Source organism: Pinus tabuliformis, chromosome 7 (assembly GCF_031772625.1).
Source record: "Pinus tabuliformis cultivar Carrire ecotype Pingquan chromosome 7, CPIR1, whole genome shotgun sequence".
NCBI classification, from domain to species: Eukaryota; Viridiplantae; Streptophyta; class Pinopsida; order Pinales; family Pinaceae; genus Pinus; species Pinus tabuliformis.
In genome coordinates this window covers 1,937,286,380-1,937,307,706 of record NC_142293.1, presented here as the reverse complement: position 1 = coordinate 1,937,307,706, position 21,327 = coordinate 1,937,286,380, and the positions used below count along the sequence as shown (strand labels likewise).

The 21,327-nt window shown below is 39.4% G+C and overlaps 1 protein-coding gene across 3 annotated transcripts in view; it reads left to right on the top strand.

The window, feature by feature from the left end:
• LOC149256230 (GPCR-type G protein COLD1-like) overlaps positions 1 to 21,327 on the top strand; it is a 402,810-nt gene that overhangs the window by 55,193 nt on the left and 326,290 nt on the right. For all 3 annotated transcript variants that reach the window (XR_016267270.1, XM_089460701.1, XM_089460700.1), the window contains exon 2: positions 1,895 to 1,995. Coding sequence is in view for 2 of the 3 variants with exons in the window: in XM_089460701.1 (XP_089316827.1) it covers positions 1,895 to 1,995 (101 nt within the window). In the remaining variant the exon portion in view is untranslated. The remainder of the gene's footprint in view (positions 1 to 1,894; positions 1,996 to 21,327) is intronic.

The window sequence follows — 21,327 nt, the reverse complement described above, 5'->3', positions numbered from 1 at the left end:
AGGGATAATTTGAGCAATTTCTTAGGGACTTCGTTGATGTGGATTTTGATCTCTTTGTATGGATGGTTATGGTGAAGCTTGGATAATGCATGGTAAATCTTGTAGGTTAATTTCTTTTGTCTTGCTTGGTGTTTTATTGGGTGGATGAGTCAAGTATTAAGCAGGTTAGCATGGTATTCATGATCTTTGTTAAACAGACCCTTCTTCCAAGTCTTTGAGGAAGTATTAGGTTAGCTCCTCCCCTTAATTCATTGTTGAAAATTGAGAGCCTTGATTCAAAACCCTAAGGTAAGTCGGTTTACTTGCCTTGTTTTTGAGTCTTGTATATACAAGTCTTTTCAAGTATGTTGTTCTTTGACCCATATGCTCCCAAAAATACATTTGCAAGCTAAGGGACTGATCATCTACCCTCCCATCACTTTATTCTTTACAAAAATTCTTTAAATGGTTTTCTTAGGGTTTTTACTCTCTTTGTAATTTCTAGTTGTGTGTGTTTGGGGACCTTTCTCTTTGAACTCAAACCCTGAAATTACCATAAAAAACCCTAGCAATCCTATCTTCCACCTTAAAACCTAATTATCCAAGTCCTTTGATTGGTGGTATTTGATGTAGAAGCCTTAGGGGGATCTTGACTTGGTTTGAGTGGGCCATTAGATCCATAAGATCTACTAGGATTAATCCCCCTTCAGTTGGAGGAGAGTTGGCCAATAGTGAGGGGGGTTGGTGAGGTGATAGTGGCCCCCGCCCGAGGACAATGCGTCTCACACTTGAGTTTTTGGACTTTATCTCTAGAAGTACGAGATTTTGCTGTAACAAGTCCCACATTATAAAACAAAAGAATGTTTTTTCCCCTTGCCTCAATGCATGGGAGTGTATCTTTTTTGATGAGTGCAGGGAGCATGAGTGGGAGCATAGTGGGACAGGAGCATGGTGAAGCGGGGCATCTCCCACAAGCTAGGGAGCATGATACAAGGTCGAGAGCACACTCTTTGGGTGCTACACCTTGAGTGAATTTCTCAGAAGCATGGTTTTGGAACAAGGTAGCTGTTCTGAAGTGAGAGCATCCCTGAAAACCAAAGCACCTGGCATCCCTTCAGATAATATTTTTGGCACAATCTTTGATTAAAGTGTTTTACACTTCTCTCTTCAATAGTAGGGTATTTTGTATTTTGTCATTTGGCTGTCCTTGTAGACTTAGGGTTAGGTCTTACTGTGCTTACTACTCACACAATCACTTGTAGATGGCCTGCCATTTCAGGGAAGTAAGTGACACTTTTTATTTTCACAAGAGTTTTTATCTGGAGTACTTGCTGTACCATATTTGGAGGTGCTACATCCTCATTTTTTGTCTCAGAAACTTTTAGATCCATGTTATGATTCATTGGTAATTGCTTGTACTTGGTTGACATGGTGCGTCTTACTTTAGCTGACTAACGTGGAGTATGTGTGAACCATGTTTTGGAATTCCCTGCTAAAATTATTGATGTAGGCTTGTTTTCCTTTTCAAGTTTCCTACAGCGTGCTAACCTTGAATTTCTTTTGAATATAATTTCAACGTCCTCCTTGTGCACAATCTTATTCTGCCAAATCCATCTTCTCAACCTGTTATTTTTCCATTTACCTGGCTTTGTTTTCAACGTATATCTAAGTGTGTTTTTGTCTTCTCAAATTGTTTATGGCATACTGTGGTATTTTTGGATGAGAAATTACTTATTAGCACTACAGTGATGTTGGTTTCCAAGTCTAGTTAATGAACAAAATTTGGAATCAATTTCAGAATCTAGGAAGAGATAATAATCTCAATGAGTTAGATGGTGGAGTGATGTGTAACACGAGTGTGTGCATATATGTTTTCAGAGAGAGAGAGAGAGACTAACAAGAAGTGTGATGGCAGGGCGAGGTGGATAAATTGGAAAATGGACTTGTTTTGTCTGATTACATTACTGGTGTTCATTCTGCCTTATTACCATTGCTATTTGATGCTCCGCAATAATGGTACATCTTCTTGCTTTGTGCCTTATTTACTTTTATTCTAAGAGCAATATTTTGAAGGCCTATTACTGAATATGTTTCAATGTCATGTAGCTGTTATAGGATGATAAATGGATGCAAGTTTGTTTTACTATTACATACTTGAGCTGTAATTATTTTAAGAAGTATGCAACCAAGGTTTTGAAGTCTTTGATTTAAAATTTTCATTTTTTTTGTATACTATTTGATCAGGATTGTTAGTCAAAGCTCATGTGGCAGTAGACCATAACAAATTTGTTGGAAATTCTTAGGATTAGGGAGATTAGAGTGCGAGTATTCCAAGAGAGGTGGTGTCTAAAGATACAATTACAGTGCTTCAGCACAACCAAGCATAGCTCATCATAGATATCACATACTCATACATACATAGATCAACCCCTAATGCTATCTTGTATAGCACCAACATGTAAGCAGCTCAGTTGAAGTGAGGAAGATGAGGTCCATATAGATTGGTGAGGTGTTATGAATAAAACATATATAAAATAATACAAATAATATAAATAATAATAATATTGAATAATGATTAATTAACTAATAATTAGTAGTGAAGAGGCATATCTCTATGGACATGACCATTTGTGAAAGGGAACCTGCCTAGCTATATATACGGGATCCCTATTTGTAAGCATCATCTCACATCAATTCTTTATATATTATTCAATACATATATTTCTTATCCTCAATGGATGTTTTCATGTACCAAGTGTTCTCAAGATTATTGCAGAGTACGAACTTTGTTTGTTACATTGGTATCAGAGTTGTTCGATCCTTTAGCCGCTCAATTGCTGTATAGAGCTAGTCTGATCCAGCGTTTGGCCATTAATTTTCGTCAACCTTGTTGTCGTCACAATTCAAGCATTTCGCTACATAGTTGGAGGTTCTCCATTCTGTTGGATTCGCTGTCAGGCCTTTGGCCATTGAAAAAAATTATTAAAAAAAAGATTATATATATATAATAAACAAAAAGTTATATTAAAAAAAGAACAAAGGATTAAATAAATATTAAAAAAACGCAACCTGCTCGGCTGCCACAGTTGTCGCCGACCGCTATCTCCCCACACCGCCCCTGTTGATTCGCCCACATCGCCCGCTGTCGTCGGTCAATAGTTTGTAGCGACCATCGAAGCAAGTGACGACTGACCATTGCGTCTCCCGCTGCACGTCAATTTCCTTTTACCACCGCCAAACGAGGCACCGCCTTTTGTCGCTAGCCACACCAGCCGAAACTTCCACCCGCAACGACCTTCTTTGTCATTGTCATTGGGCTACCTCACACAGTATCTGCATGCCACCACCGCTGTCACAACAACCTTTGCCACCAACCGTAGCCAGCCACCATGACTTAGCCACGCCACTATGTTAAAATTGGCAACTACAGCCAAACTCCATATGGGTCACCTTATTTATGGCAACTGATATTTTTCTTGGATTCCTCTGTCCGAGAGGTGTAGGATTGATCTAAAGATCATCCGATTCCAACATGTATATATGGAGATATGAATTTATTTGTATTATTGACAAATTGTCAAGGTCGACCAGCAAGCAAAACAGACATTTTCACCCCCAGCTCAACCTCAACGTTGCATATAAAAGGAGGAGACCTAAACTCATTCACTCACACACAAGTTTGATATCAAGAAGAAAGCATTGGAAAAGTGCGAAGTAGAAAAAGAGGCTAAATCACATCTCTCTCTATCCTCACTTATTTGGGTACGCAGTTCTGGGTAGCATCTCTCACACGTGTGAAGGAAGAAGGAGGACATTTCTGTTTAGGGTTGCATTGACCAGTTTGACTAAATTTTTGAGCTGCTGTTTTGGACAGTGTTGACCACCATTGACCTCTCTTGGACTGCGGATTGGGTGACGTTGCTTCTCCTTGGCAGGTCGCAGATTTGGTCACACAAACTAAGGTGATTTGACCTCTGGTTTGACCAGCATTGACTGCCCTAGTTGTTGGCTGTAGGTTGACTTTTGTTGACCAACGTTTGATTGGATTTTTGGACTATTTTGGGCTGATTCATCTTTCTATTGGAGGCCAAATTGACTGAGCTTTGACCGAGTTGATTTGGAGGTCAAATTTGACCTATTTGACCAGCGTTGACTTTGCTGGTTAGGGTTTGCTGTTGCTGTCATAAAATATCAGATTTGTATATTTGTACTATCTCTCTCTCTGTTGAACTATTGAAGAATATAAGAAGAATTGATCAAGGGTTTCCCCACATTGGGGTTTGTCCTTGGCTGGTGCCACATCTTGTGTCCTCTTGTCTTGGCTTGTCTTCTACTGTTTATGTTTATGTTCTATCTGCATTTTACCATCATGATGATGCGATTGCTAAACTGGATATTGATATTGAACTAATTAAGAAATTGAAGTAAATTGCTCTTAAGCATAGAACATACCAAAAATTAACATGGTATCGGAGCTGAGGTGAAGACAAAGCCCAAGCAAGAGTGAAAGAGCAATCACCGAAGACAGTTGGACAAGGAATGGGTTCCTCATCCCACTTCCTGGCTGAAGACAAGCTTCGTGAAAAGTCTGATTATCATGGATGGAAGATGTCTCTTGATCTAACATTGGAAGAATAAGATGTGTTGGACTATGTGGGGTAAAATCCCCGAGCCTCCTTTAAATGCACCGGCTGCTATGAAGAACAAGTACAACAAGGCTGAAGTCAAAGCGAAGAAGATTATCAGAGATTCCATTGACAAGCGTCTGGTGGCCTACATCTCCGATCTAATCACCTCGAAGGAGATCTATGACAGGTTGGTCAGCACGTTCAAGGTTAGTGATGCAAATCAAATTTTATTTCTCAAAAATAAATTGAAGGGTATTAAGAAGGGCAAGGATGAGGATATTCAATCCTACTTCTTAAGGATCACTGAGATCAAGAATGATCTTCTATCGATTGGAGAGGTCATTCCTGTCATGGAACTTACTATCACTACCTTTGGAGGACTCCTGCCTGAGTGGTATATATTTAGAACCACTATTCTCAATAATGATCGAATTCCGGGATTTGAAGGAGGACTCTCGCCTGAGTGGTATATATTTAGAACCACTATTCTCAATAATGTCGAATTCCGAGATTTGAAGAGTTGATGTCGAGATGCATTCAAGAAGAGACAAGAATGGTGGAGCAAGAAATGCCTTCAAATAGAGGCAATCCCATTGCTTTCTCCGCTCATGCCAAAAGGAGAAATAATGTAGGGTCTAAAGGTCATTTCAATGGAAAGCCTGGATCAAAGGGTGGAAGGAAGGGTAGGTGCTTTGTTTGCAATAAGTTTAGCCACTATGCAAGGGAGCGTCCAAATAGAAGGGACAAATCACATGATGATGATCATAATCACTCCAGGGGCAACTTCAACAACAACAATCAAAAGAATGGCAGGTTCAATGGCAAAGGAAAAAGGAATGCGAGACATTAAGGAAATGGTCAACCCTCCAAAAAAGCAAGGAACTCCAGGTATGAAGAATCAAATGTTGTAACAATAATCAAAAGGAATACTATCTTATATCGGCCCTCTCCACTACCTTTCCTCCAGACTCTTTGGGGAATTGGCTAATTGATAGTGGTGCCTCAAGGCACTTCACTGAGTACAAGGAAGCTCTCTCTAATCTGATAGAGAAGGAGACAAACTTGGAGATTATTCTTGGAGACGATGCCACCTATCCCGTGAAGGTAGTAGTGAATGTTACCCTTCAATTGAATCAGGGTAACACCATTCATTTACAAGAAGTTCTATATGCACTTGATCTCAAGAAGAACCTGGTGTCCATTTCGCCAATGGAAGACCAAGGATACAAGGTGGCATTCATCGATGGAAAGGTACGTGTTTGGAAAAGGAATTTTAAAGATGCTTTTACTCTTGGGTTCCAGGTTGACACTTTGTATCAAGTTGGAGGAAGTCCATTGGGAGCCATGTCTTGCGACAATCTCTACAATCTGAACTATGGCATCGGAGGTTTGCCCATCTTCATTATAAGGCCCTTCTCGATGTAAGATAGATGGTGACAGGCATGCCCAAATTCAAAGTAGAGCATGAAGGTATATGTCCGGGGTGAAGGAAAACTTATAAGGGGACTATTCCCCTCAAGTAATAGCAAAACCACCGATATATTGCAGTTGATCCACTCCGACATATCTGGTATGATGCCCGTAAACTCTTTGGGAGGATACTTATATTATCCCACTTTTACGGATGACTATTCTCACAAGACTTGGATCTACTTCTTGAAAAGGAAGGATGAAGTGTTAACTTAGTTCCATCACTTCAAAGCCATGATTGAAAACCAATCCGAGAAGGAATCAAGATATTAAGGACTGATAATGGGATCGAGTATGAATCAAATGAATTCCATGACTATTGCAGAGAAGTTGGCATTGAGAGGGAGACCACAACACCATACACTCCCAAGCAGAATGGTGTGGCCGAAAGAAAGAATCATACTATTGTGGAAGCTGTTCATGCCATGCTTCATGATCAAGGGCTTCTGAAGTTTCTATGGGCCGAAGCTGTGAATATCGCTGTGCATGTTCAAAACCGATGCCCTCATCACGCATTGGACTCTAAGACTCTCGAAGAAATGTTCACTGGTAAGAAACCCGATGTCTCTCACTTTAGAATTTTTGGAAGTCCCGTATATTTTCATGTGTCGAAAGAGAAAAGAAGCAAATTGGGTGCATCCGGGAAGAAAGGAATCTTTGTGGGCTATAGCAAAAATTCTAAGGGCTATAGAATTTATGTGGCTGGTCAAAGGGAAGTTGAGATAAGTCATGATGTCACCTTTGACGAAGATATGGCTCTTAGCAAGATCAACAACCTTCCTATCCCAAGGAAGGACAAAGAAGCAGACACCGGAAGACAGGGTGAAAAAGAGGACTAGATGATGCCGGATGTTGATGAACCTATGGATCCTATTGATCCTCCTCCCCAAGGACCCTCCTCCAAGAGGAGACCTTTGTGGCTTAGGGAGACTCTCGAAGATGCTGAGAGAGATATTGCACCAAGAGGGACTTTCCATGAGAGGAAGAAGCCGAACAGGTATCAAGGATACTTGACCGCCATGGGCACTATCATTCAAAATGAACCTTCATCATTTGAAGAAGTTGTGAAGCATCATTTTTGGAAGGATGCTATGAATGAAGAGTATGAGTCTATTATGAAGAATGATGTCTGGGATGTGGTCCCTAGACCCCAGGACAAATCGGTTGTCACCTCTAGGTGGCTCTACAAAATCAAGCATGGAGCTGATGGAAGTACTGAAAAGTTCAAGTCTCTCTTTGTTGCCCGAGGCTTCTCTCAAAAGAGAGGTGTAGATTACAATGAGATATTTGCACTTGTTGCTTGATACACCAACATCTGCTCGATCATAGCCCATGCTGCCTCGCAAGGATGGAACCTACATCAGATGGATGTCAAGACTGCTTTCTTGCATGGTTCGATCAAAGAGGAAGTCTATGTGGAACAACCCGAGGGGTTTGAGATTCATGACCAGGAATCTCATGTATGCAGGGTGAAGAAGGCTCTCTATGGCTTGAAGCAAGCACCTCGAGCTTGGTATGAGAGGATTGATAGCTATCTGATGAAAGTTGAGATTCACTAGGAGTGAAGCCGATCCAAACCTCTCATACTAGTAATTTATGTGGATGACCTCTTTCTGACAGGTGTAGACCCCCTCATTAACAAATGTAAGAGGGAGTTGGCTTCCGAATTTGAGATGAAGGATCTAGGATTGATGCACTAATTCCTAGGGTTGGAGGTTTGGCAAAAGCCAAGAGAAATTTTCTTATCTCAAGGAAAATATGTTGTGAAGATACTGGAAAGATTTGGGATGGTGGACTGCAAGCCTGTGACTACCCCGATGGAACTTAACTTCAAGAAGTTATGTGGTAGTGCTGCAGGATCCGTATTGGGAAATGCTTCCGAGTATCGTCAACTCATAGGAGTGCTGATGTTCTGGGTGAACTCCTGTCCGGATATATGTTTTGCAGTTAATACGTTGAGCCAATATATGGTTGAGCCTCATCACACACATTGGATTGGTGCCAAGAATCTTCTGAGATATCTTCGGGGCACAATCACTCATGGACTGAGATACACTGCCGTAGATGTGAGGCTACATGGTTATTCAGATGCAGATTAGGCCGATAGTGTGGTGGATCGCAAGAGCACTTCTGGGTGCTGTTTCTCTTTGGGTTCTGCTTCTATATCCTGGATTGTTGAATTTTCTAAGTCTATTCGTTAGAAAATTAATCTGTATTCTGCTGGTTTATTTCTTCTACTTGTTTAAAAACAAGACAAGTTATTTATTACATTAAATACTGAAATAAACACAATACAGTCACAACATCTACAGATCATCAATTGAAAGAAAACAAGCACACAAGTGACACTATTATTTTGGACCAATGTCCCTGGAAAAACCCAATGCAGGAAAACCGGTGCAACTATTTTGAGGGTTATATTATTATGCAGTCTATCTGAGTACAATTGGGTGCCTAACCGGCTCACCCGACAGAGAAAAATACACGGCAGCAATACCTCTATATCCGGAAACAGGTATTCAAAAAACCTGTCCCACAAAACCCTCTCCGACACAACTGAAGCTCAGCGCTGGCCCTTCTGGCCTCTGCGTCAACCTCCTGCTGACCTGCGTCAGCCCCAGGACCCTCTGCGTCAGCCCTCTAAGGCACTGCGCAGCCTCTGGGAGCCTTTGCGTCACTTCCTCTGCCCTCTGTGTGGATGACGCAGTCTCTCTGGGCTCTGCTCTGCCTCTGTTGGGCTCTGCGTAGCCTGGACTGACTGCTGCTCTCACTCTCTCTGCTTCTGTGCTAGTCTCCCAGTATTGTCCCTACCTCTCTGTCTCGTACTTATTGCCCCTTGTTGTTGATCACTGATTCAACTTTGCTTAGCAACCTCACTTCGGTGTGTTCTCCAACTGACCCTTAAGCCTCCCCTTATACTTTTCCTGTTGGTCCATCAACGACCGAGATTAAATCTCTAATCAACAGCTAAGATTACATTTGGATTGATCCATGACTTTTGGAACCTTCTAACCCAGTTTTATATTAATACCCATTAATATTTTATTTTCCCTAAGTTTAGACTTAGGAACTCCATTAAAAATATTAATTATTTTAATATCTCCCAAACCGGGTACAATCTGTCCAAACTACTTCTGGGTCTTGGAGATCTCGTGTGCTTTAACCTCTCCACCAATTTTCATGGCTAGAGCACATCTGATGCTACCCCAAATCAACATGGATGAACAGGAAGCAAAAGTTGGTTGCCTTGAGCACCGCTGAGACCGAATACATAGCTGCGAGTATGGCCTCCTGTGAAGCTGTCTGGTTAAGGAAGCTCTTCAGTGAGCTGTTTGGACATGTACTGGATACCGCCATGATCCTCTCCGACAACTAGAGTGGGATCCAATTATCAGAGAATCCTGTATTTCATGATCGCTCTAAGCATATCGATATCAGGTACCACTTTATCCGGGATATGGTACAACGAGGAGCAATAATGCTCCATCACATTGGGATTGATGAGCAGGTTGCTGACATTCTGACAAAGCCCCTGGGAAAGGTCAAATTCTTGACTTTCCAAGAACGACTAGGAGTCGTGGAGAGACCCTCTTATGAGGGTCTTGTATAATATGGACATCGAGGTCTGGCAGCTCCGGGGGGCTTGGGGTACTTCTTGGAGTGATGAGCAACCGTAGGGTGAGTGGTTCAACCTTCCCCTAGTGGTTTGCTGCCCCTGTGATACCCCGTGGTGACATGTAGGCAGGATAAGTGGTTCATCCTTCTCCCTCTGAGACATCCTACCCGTGCAGTCTGGGACTCATGGGAAGTACCTCTTATCTGGCCAATGTTGAGTTTTGGTAGCATCGGATGTGCTCTAGCCTTGAAATTTGGAGGGAAGGCTAAGGCACTTAAGATCTCCAAGACCCAGAAATCATTTTGAGAAATTTCATCTAGATGAGGAGTTATTGAAATAATTAATATTTTTAACGGGTTCCTAAGTCCAAACTTAGGAAAATAAAAATATTAATGGGCATTAATAAAGATAATGAGAAGCTTCTAAGAGACAAGGATCAAGTCTGTTTTAATCTTAGTCGTTGATTAGGGACTTAATCTCGGCCGTTGATTCATTAACAGGAAAAGTATAAAAGAAGACTTGAGGGTCATTTGGAGGCACACCAGCAGATACTCAGTATCCCAAGGAAAATCGATTCTCAGAGAGAAGGAGATCGATTTCAGAGGGAGAGTAGTAGGGTGGAGGAAGAGGGGGATTAGCTGCAGTCAGGGAGCTCAGAAGAAGTGACGCAGGGACTCTGAGAGACAGCGCAGAGGGAGACGCAGAGAGGGACCAGAGCTGCGCAGAGCCACGCAGAATGCTTAGGGTTGACGCAGTAGAGAAAGGAAGCTCTCCAGGGTGTCAGAAAGTCTCGGAGAAAAGTCTCAGGTGTTTTCTCCCAGCGTCTATGTAAATTTCTTCTATAAAAGCGATTGTTGCTGAAGATTAATAAAACCCTCCTCTGTTGCACTGGTTTTCCCGCATTGGGGTTTTCTAGGGACAATTGTCCAAAAATAATTGTGTTGATGTGATTGATTCTTGTGCATATATTTGTTTTTCTATAATGATGTGATATCTGCAGTATAATTTATTTCAATATTTACTGAAGGGATTTCATAAATAACTTATAATAAGTAGGTGAAATAAATCAGTTGCTGCAGTAATAGAATTTCTGTTTAGAATTTTTCACAGCTAATGAGTAGAGAAATGAGGATAGGGGCTATAGTACTACTGATGGACGCATCGTGTACTACTGTACTCCCTATGCTAGGATGATATTGATCTGGGATCAATTGGAACTGACTTCGGGTCAGTAAGAGTGGTATGACACACTCTCTTTATTGGAACTGACTTTGGGTCAGTAAGAGTGGTATGAGACACTCTCTTTTATTTGGGACTGACTTTGGGTCAGTAGAGAATGGTATGATACATTCTCGATCACTTCTTCTTCATGGTTCAACAGAGCAGAGCAGTGCATTGATGGCAGAGATAGTAACGACTAGTAGATGGATTAACAGATGGAGTTCTCCCTAGTTGAGAGGGAGTGTTAAAATTGGCAACTAGGGCCAAACTCCATATGGGTCACCTTATTTATGGCAGCTGATATTTTTCTTGGATTCCTCTCTCTGAGAGGTGTAGGATTGATCTAAAGATCATCCGATTCCGACATGTATATATGGAGATATGAATTTATTTGTATTATTGACAAATTGTCAAGGTCGACCAACAAGCAAAACAGACATTTTCACCCCCAACTCAACCTCAACGTTGCATATAAAAGGAGGAGACCTAAACTCATTCACTCACACACAAGTTCGATATCTAGAAGAAAGAGCTGGAAAAGTGCAAAGTAGAAAAAGAGGCTAAATCACATCTCTCTCTCTCCTCACTTGTTTGGGTACGCAGATCTGGGCAACATCTCTCACACGTGCGAAGGAAGAAGGACATTTCTGTTTAGGGTTGCGTTGACTAGTTTGACCAAATTTTTGAGCTGCTGTTTTGGACAGTGTTGACCAGCGTTGACCTCTCTTGGTCTGCGGAGTGGGTGAGGATGCTTCTCCTTGGCAGGCCACAGATTTGGGCATGCAAAACCGAGGTGATCTTACCTCTGGTTTGACCAACGTTGACTGCAGGTTGACTTTTCTTGACCAGCATTTGACTGGATTTTCAGACTGTTTTGGGTTGATTCATCTTGTTGTTGGAGGCTGAGTTGACTGAGCTTTAACCAAGCTGATTTGGAGGTCAAATCTGACCTGTTTGACCAGCGTTGACTTTGCTGGTTAGGGTTTGCTGTTGCTGTCATAAAATATCAGATTTGTATATTTGTACTATCTCTTTGTCTCTCTCTCTCTCTCTCTGTTGAACTATTGAAGAATATAAGAAGAATTGATCTAGGGTTTCCCCACATTGGGGTTTTTCCCTGGCTGGTGCCACATCTTGTGTCCTCTTGTCTTGGCTTGTCTTCTACTGTGTATGTTTATGTTCTATCTGCATTTTACTATCATGCTGATGTGATTGCTAAATTGGATATTGATATTGAGCTAATTAAGAAATTGAAGTAAATTGCTCTTAAGCATAGAAAATACCAAAAATTAACACGCTACCTGCTCCTCCAGCCATCGCATCCCAACCATTGCTGTAGTTTTTATTCATTGTCGCGCTTTCGTCTCTGTAACAACCGACCCCTCTGTCCGTGTCCTCCACACAAAAATTTTCTCACCACTACTACTGTATTCAACATTGGATAGCTGTTGCAATACAATCCGACTTCTGTCTGTAGAGAAGGATCTAATTTTTAAATTTCATAAACTAGATGCCCAAACCATCAGTACCTCAATTCATATGCCATTGCCAAAGGTTATAACCAAAATAAAAACCATGGCTATATGTTTGAAGTTAAGGATTTATTAAGGAGAAAGGTTATTCGTGAAGCATTTATTAAAAATAAATATTAGCAAACAATATTAAAAAGGAAAAGGATTTAGATTGAGGGTTAAACAAGTTAGTGGGAAATTAATGTGATATTAAAAAATATTATTTTAGTGAAATTCAAAGTAAACCTAAAAAAAGGAAAAGAGTGTTTTTACTTACAGTCAAAGAACACATTATTAAAGGGCGGGCTATATTTAAAGTTATATAAACGAAAAAGAGACTATTTATTGGATATCTATATATATATATATATATATATATATATATATATATTTGGGAAGTGAATCTTTATAAATATAGAAGAATATAAGGTTAAAAAAATTATAAAAGAGATTTGAAGTAGAAAAAAAAAGAAAGGGATTATCTTTAAAAACCCTAAGCTCGCTGCCACAAAACAAAATGGTGTCAATAATTGACGAAAAAGAAATGAGTTATAATTCTACATTTTGGACCAGATGTCCGTCTTGTAAAATAGAATTTGAGTATTCGTTGGTATTTAAAAATCGCACAATTTTTTGTCCAATATGTCGGAAATTGTTTACTTTGGAAGAATATCAAGGTAATGCACATACACAAATTAAAAAATAAAAGAATAACTTGTAGAACTTCAGGAAAAAATGATGCATTAGAAAAGAAATATAAAGACTTTGAAGATTAGTGTTACGAAGCATCAATGGATTTAAACAAAGAAATTTTGCGTCTAAGGGACCATAGTAAAAAAATACTTACAAAGATCAAGAAAGCCAAGGCTACAAGGCAAAAATTAAGACAAGAAAAGGAATATCTTAAGAAAAAATTCATGGAGAATCTATCAGAGAAGGAAGAAGAAAATTTGCGCTTTAAAGACTTGAACCAAAGGTTATTAGAACAAATCAAAAGTTTAAAAGATAAGGACACTAAGAGTAAAGTCAACAATTCAGAAAACGAAGAACTTTCACATCTAAAGAATCATAATCAAAACCTACTTACACAAATAAAGAAGCTTAAGAATGATATGAAGTCGCTACAAGACAAGTTAGAACAACTTATTCAAAAAGAAGCATCGAAGTCTTTGGAGGTAACAGTCCAGTTTGAAGAAAAAGGAATGAATACTGATCCAGTCAATATTATAACTCAAGAAGAGGATAAACCATTTGAAGTGAAGAGGTACTCAGAAGTGTCAGTCCAAACATCGTAAATTTCAAGTGAAGATCTCGCAATTAATTGAGCGAAATTTGTAGCTGAAGGAAATCAGATACCTCCAATAAACCAAGGAATTGCCACAAATAGATTAAGGCAATATCAAACCACAAGGACTCCTTATCTACACCCAAATCACAAGAGCAAACATCTCAATCAGTCTGTGTATCTGTATCACTCATAACAGAAACAACAGACTTATGTTCTGAAGAATAATGATGTCAACACAATCTAGTTTGATGATAACAATTTATCCTAGCTATCAAGTAATTGCAAGGTTCCACAGAAGATTAATTTAGGATGGTCAGACCCCTTCTCAGTTCAACAATTTTATTTATTGCTAATTTGCTCCAAGGATCTTATCATCATGTATCAACGATGATGACAATTCGAAGAACTTTGAAAGATACGAAAAGATTAAAAGACAAAGAAACAAATGGCACGCCTTGTCAGCAATAAGCTTTGAGGACAAATCTTTTTGAAGAGGAAGACAATGTTATGAATAAAATAGATATAAAAATAATATAAATACTATGAATAATAATAATAATGATTAATTAACTAATAATTAGTAGTGAAGAGGCATGTCTCTATGGACATGACCATTCGTGAAAGGGAACCTGCCTAGCTATATATATGGGACCCTCATTTGTAATCATCATCTCATATCAATTCTTTATACATTATTCAATAGACATATTTCTTATCCTCAATGGATGTCTTCATGTACCAAGTGTTTTGAAGATTATTGCAGAGTATGAACTTTGTTCGCTACATGAGGGCTCATTACAAACTCCTTGATTTCTGTGTTGTTCTTTACACAAGTAGTTGAATGCTTACTCGACCATTCAGTTGGTATTCTAGTTGACCTCTTAGTTGATCACTCAGTCAAATTTTTAGTTGACTCTTCTACTTAATTGTAGATTGTTGATTGACTATCTCTAGAAGATCTAAAGGCGTGATGAACCTTCAAAGCTTCTTATTGTTGAGAAATCTAGGGCATTAGTGTAAGTTGATTTCTCTTCCATTAGTGACTGCTTGTGAATGTTTTTTACTTCTTTAGATTAGGATCTTCTTCACATTAGATTATTAGTGTTCATCAAACAATAACCAATGCATGAACATAAATACACAAGAGACACAAAATGTAGGTTATGAGCCAGGGCCAAAATCTCTCACTCTTTGAGAGGAAAACCTGCACAAATTCTTCTTATAGAGATTCCAATTGACGAATACCAAGACCAAGACCCTTGACCTATTAGCCACTCCAAGACCAAGACACTAGTTCTCTTGACTGTTTTCTCTTCTTCTCTTCCTCTTCCCTTTGATCCTTCTTGTCATCGTGATATCATCATAGCACCGAGATCTTCTTACTGTAGTTGTACCGAGACTATAATAGACCTGAACCGAATCATAGCACATAGCTTATCAAAGTATTGTCTCCATTATAGCTTTGAACTGTACCTTGCATCATCCGAAGTCTCTACAATATCTTTTCTGTTCCTTCATGACGGATCCGAGTTCCTTCTAGCCTTTATCATCCGAGCTGTCTACTTTTATATCACTGTCCATCAAAGAGGCATCTGAACTGTTTACTGTAGATCCTCCTTGCTTGTTTCTTTGCTGTCCCTTCATCATGAAAAACCCTTGCTATCCCCTGAGCTTCATCTGAATTATCCTCTTCTCTGTGATCTGAATCCGAGCTTGATTGACTATGATAACCATCCGAAGAATCCAGACTGTCATGACTGTAATGATCACCAAAATTCTCAGGGATACCCGAGTTCTGGTCACTGTGGTTACCCACTGAAATTGCAGAGGTATCCGAATTCCTGTACTGTACTTATGCGAAGATCCTAGCAGGGTATATATAGTAGTTGGTCCTCCATAAATGAGCCAACATGTTCATCTGAATAGGTGTCCCTTTAACTGTGAGCCGACATGAGTTCTTATTCTTACTTGAAGCCGACATGAAGAGGACTGTGCTTGTCATTGGAGGGCTATTTAGACATAGACATAGACTCGTATACTTTTTTGATATGCTCAAGAAGAGCCCTTCATACATGACATTAATCCTTAATGACAAATCCTAAGGCTCATGAAACCCATGAAGCAAGGCTTACAAAAATAATTTTATTTTTATTACATCATTACAATTACATGTCATTATGAAGACTGAACCTAGTTACACTTTTCAACACCTATTTCAACAGATCCCCATCAACACAATGCTATAGAGATTTAGAAGGTGAAATTACTTTGGTACTGTAAATTTTCTAGACTATATGGCTGTTGTCATTATGATCTTATTTTAAACAAACAAGTTGTTAAATTTAATTTAACCAACCACACAATAAATAAAAAATAAATTGTGGTTGCATAAAACAGTTTCACACATTTGGTAATTTCTCGTTCAAATTGATGTTTCATTCCTTTGAAAACTTACAAGGAAACGTTCGTAATCTGCTAAAGAATAATAGTAGCACGATAAAAAAATCACCTTGAACTAAGCTGTAGGGGTTGTTAAGAAAGTACATCCCAATTGGAAAATAGCAAGCAACAAAAAAACATGTTGTATGACCTGTTTTGTATGACTGTACATAATGTACTGTATTGTTGTGTGAACTGTATGTATTTTCCCTATATGGCACCTGCCTGCTGTATGGATCTGCCTCTTTTTGAATCCTCACCCTCTCTCTCTCTCTCTCTCGGTTGCTCAACCTGCTTAATTGTTCAACTGTGTGAACCCTCTATCTTGGCCTGTCTTTATATTTTTAGCTAAAACCCTAATCTCTTAGTGAGATATATGGTTGAGATTAATTTCTAATCTAAGTCATAAATGCACAAATTGCACTTTATTAGACTCGACAACTAAATATAAGACTTTTCACTTCTTATGAAAGTGAATTACAAAATAGAATTATTTTTTTCAAACTACTTCTTGCACATTCTGATTGAACCTATGTTGAAGTTCTTGTCTGAGCTATATTTTTCAATACTTTCTCTTAGTGAGCAAGGAAACTTGTTTTAACATTTGTCTGATGTATCGTCCATGCCATAAATGAAACTAGCGACATAACTGCTTTAATGGAATTGGAGACTAGAGAAAAATTTCACCTCGTAGTTCACTCCCGCTTCCTGTGAGAAACCTCTCGCTGCAAACCTATCCTTGAATTTCTCAATGCTACCATATGTAGCATGCTTGATCTTGTAGAGACACATGGAATTCACTATTGACTTCCCTCTTTGGTGTTGATATTTGTAGCTCAGGCAGATACTTCTGCACGTGCCTAAGTGTCTAGGTGTGTAGAAGTCGCCCACTAAATCTCACTGGGATACTTTCAGGTTGAGCAAGTTGTTAAAGTTTCTACGAGAGCACAATAGAATACTATTTTCTGATATGATAATTACAACCTAATGATCTTCAATCAATTTATTTCATGCCACTGAAATCATTGAGAAATTATACACAAAAATATCTACAGTAAATGTAGCAGAAACAACAAAGATCATAGAAAGAGAGCCATGCACAATAGAGACAATATTTTTACCCCGGGAAACCCAACCTTGGGAGAAAACCCAACAACTTTTCTTTAGGAGAAATTATTTTTCAACAAGGTTTGCAAATCAACAATTTTTCTAGAAATTTGTGCCAATAATCCAAGTCAATGACCAGTAAAACCTCGTCAAACTCATACTAGTCAACCTTGGTCAACTTTGTCAGAAATCAATTCTGAACTCTGTAGTCAAACTGGTCAAACTCTGTGGTCAAACTGCAGTCAAGGTCTACGACAGGCCCTGCGGCCCTGTGGCCTTGTAACTCGGCCTCCTTCATGCTCGGTTCCTTGCTACGCTCTTCCACACGAAAATAGTCCTTTCTCTTCATTTGGCTTTTTAAGAGACCTTAGAAAAATGAAGAAACTCACTTGGTTGGTGGTGAAAATGAGATGTCACATCATCTATATATACTAGTCAAATGGGGGTAAATTAACCCAAGGGATACACCCTTTCATTCGCTGGGCCGACTTGCCTTCCTAGGCCGACTTGGTCCCTCAAAAATAAGTTTTTATTTTAATTTTCTTACGCTGACTTGGAGACATCTTTGGCATGCGGGAATTGTTGAAATTTCTAAGTATTACTCGTTAGAAAATTTATCTGTATTCTTCTGGTTTATTTCCCCTACTTGTTAATTACAAACAAGTTATTTAAACATATAAACATCAAAATAAACACAATACAATCTCAACCATCTACAGATCAACAGCTGAAAGAAATAACAAACACACAAGTGACACCGTTATTTTTGGACAACTCATCCCCGGAAAAACCCAATGCAGGAAACTAGTGCAACAATTTTGAAGGTTTATTCTTATGCAACATTTCCTTGAGTACAACTGGGTGCCAAACTGGCTCACCCAACAGAGAAAAATAACTGGCAAAAATACATCTCTATTTGGAAACAGGTTTTCAGGAAACCTGTCCCACGAAATCCTCTCCAGCGACTCTGAAGCTCTGCACTGCTCTCTGAGGCACTGCGCAGCCTTTGGGACCCTCTGTGTCACTCCAATGCTCTTTGCGTGGATGACGCAGTCCCTCTCACCTCTGTGCTGTCTCTGCTGGGCTTTGCGTGGCCTGCCCTGGCTGTTGCTTCTCGCTCTTTGCCTCTACACCGGTCTCTTGGCACTATCTCTGCCTCTCTGTCTAGTACTCATTGCCCCTCGTTGCTGATCACTGATTCGACTTTGCTTAGCAACCCCGCTCTAGCAAATCGCATGACTGATCACTCTGGTGTGTTCTCCAACTGGCCCTTAAGCCTCGTCTTATAATTTTCCTATTGGTCCTTCAACGGCCGAGATTACATCTCTAATCAATTGCTAAGATTAGATTTGGCTTGATCCATGTCTTTTGGAACCTTCTAACCCAGTTTTATATTAATACCCATTAATATTTTATTTTTCCTAAGTTTAGACTTAGGAACTCCATTAAAAATATTAATTATTTTAATATCTCCCAAACCGGTTAGAATCTGCCCAAACCATTTCTGGGTCTTGGAGATCTCATGTGATTTAGCCTCTCCACCAATTTTCATGGTTAGAGCACATCCGATGCTACCCCAAATCAATAGGAATACCTCTTGATGCTACACAAAAGTCAACACAGGTTGCTTTGTAACTTAGGAAAAACACATAAGTATTATGTTGGCTCATTGAGCTAAAATAAACTTAGGAAAAGTAAAGTAATTTATTTTAATGATTTTTTTTTAATCTCAACCATTGATCTCAAGTGAAGTGAGATCTAATCTTAGTTGTCAATCACTTTGGAGATTAGGGTTAGGGATTTAGTTCAATGTAAAGTTAGAAAAGCAACACTAGGGAGAGGGAGAAGACACACCATACAATGACAATAGCCTTAGGAGGAGGAGGAGTGCAATACTCTAGAGTGTCGAGTCCGAGAAAGTATAGGAGGGAGCTTGGAGATCCATATTTTCCAAGGAGATCGCACACTGATCTAGGTAAGATCTGCTGGATCAGACCCAAGGCATTTGTATTTTCTTAGTTGGGTCATTTTCCTAGGATAGGAGCCCAACTAAGTTTCAAGGTTATTTTAATGAAGAATTGTGACTGGGCAGAAATCTGTGTCACTGTGATTGCGATTAGTTGTAGCTAGTGATTTGGATACAGGTTGTAGCGACAATAGTTTGGGAATACATACGGCTTGGGCCACGATTTAGGAGGTGATACGAATAGGCATTAGCGATAGTCATTGCAAAGGAGGAGAAGCTACTAGCCGCTGTGGACACTGCAATAGTGATTGTTGTCGGTTGTCTAAAGAGAAGTCGTTGGATGGTTGACAATTGCTAGCCATGGGGTTCGTGCACAGGAAAAAATAGGTGGATGTGAGCAAAGCACTAGAGGGGTGCAAGAGCCCGAGAGAGTGTCAACTGGAATAGTTGTTGCAAATATTGAGAGAGGGGTGAATCAATATTTCACTTCAATTAGTTAATTTTAATCTTCAGAGCATTAATTAACATTAGCATTAGATTAAAACATAAACAATTGACAACACCATTCAACAATGCGCAATGACAAAGTTAGTAAACCAAAGATTTTTAGGTGGAAACCCTTCTGGGAGAAAAACCACCGAACACTTCTTAATATAGGTATTTTCAAGATTACATCAATGGGGAGCTCCATTTTCCAAATTTATCAACTCCAACGGAAAGGATGCTCTAATGCTTTGGTTTACCAACTCCAGTTGGAAGGACACTCCAATGCCTTGGTTTACCAACTTCAATTGGAAGGATGCTCCATTGCCCTGGTTTACCAACCCCAACTGTAAGCACGTTCCAATGCCCTGCACAGGTTCCAATATACCTTAGCATCACCCTATCACCCTTGATTATTCTCGGGGTCTAACCTAAAGGAGAGTTCACTCTCCTGCCTTGCACCGCCTTGCCACCCTTCAATTTACCACAACGGACTATGTGTCACAATTTTCAGACTTGATCCACCTATGCTCAATATCAATACAAAAAAAGTTGCAATACAATCTCTGTTCAATCAGCTTTTGCTCAATATGTACATCAATAGTAAACCCTAGCTTCAGTTAACTTTTGCTCAAATTATACCACTTGTCATCAAACATCCAGCCATATAAATGTTGACATAACCCTAGTTCTTTAAGCAAGTTATTGGAAACCCTAGCACTCATCAGCTGCCCACACAAGCCAATAATACTGCTCAACAAATTCTGTCAAACCCCAACTGAACAATAGCAGTCCATTAGCACTTTTACTCTTTAATCCTGGTTGTACATAGACTCAGCTATATGTGGCATCAATGGCTTTAATATGTATCAATGCAAACTCAAGCATATAGACCTGACATAGATGTGTATTGACTACTGCAACAAAATAGCATTCTCTACTCAAACCCCAACAGCGTGAATAACTTTGCCAAGTATAACCCTTGTCTCAACAACTCTGCTTAGGACATACACATGCATCTTGTAAGAAAGAAAATCTGTTTGCCAAACTAGACTCAGTCATAAAACCGTAATCTTTGCCCTAGCAACCTATAACAACAATCTGATCTCCAACTCTTCTTAACAAAATGTTGCTGTTTAATCCCAGCAGCAAGTCTCAACATTAATTTGTCAAACATATAACCCCACTCAGCCTTTTGTCAATGGCAATGTAAGCCTCAAACATTTGTTCACAAATAGATATCTTTGGAAGAGCCCTCAATGATAAGACCAACATTAATAAAACACCAACATATATTGACCTCAACAAAGTTTTGTTTTCTGCAGCTAAACATACTAGCAATGTGTAACAATAGCATTTATACAAGAATGTAATGCAACAGTATTAACATACTTAGCACATACTCTGTCTTTAGTAGCAAGCTTCAATATACTACCGCTGCAACAAAGTTTTGACAGTGACATATCAACCGTGCATCCAAACTAAACTTTCTGCGCACACACAATAAATCTGGAGCTCATTTTGTTTGGTTTTGTCCTTCTGTGGCTACACAAGATTTTGTTCACAATCTGGATTTCCCTTCAGCTTCACCTTTTCTCTGTGATGCCTCAATTGGTTCA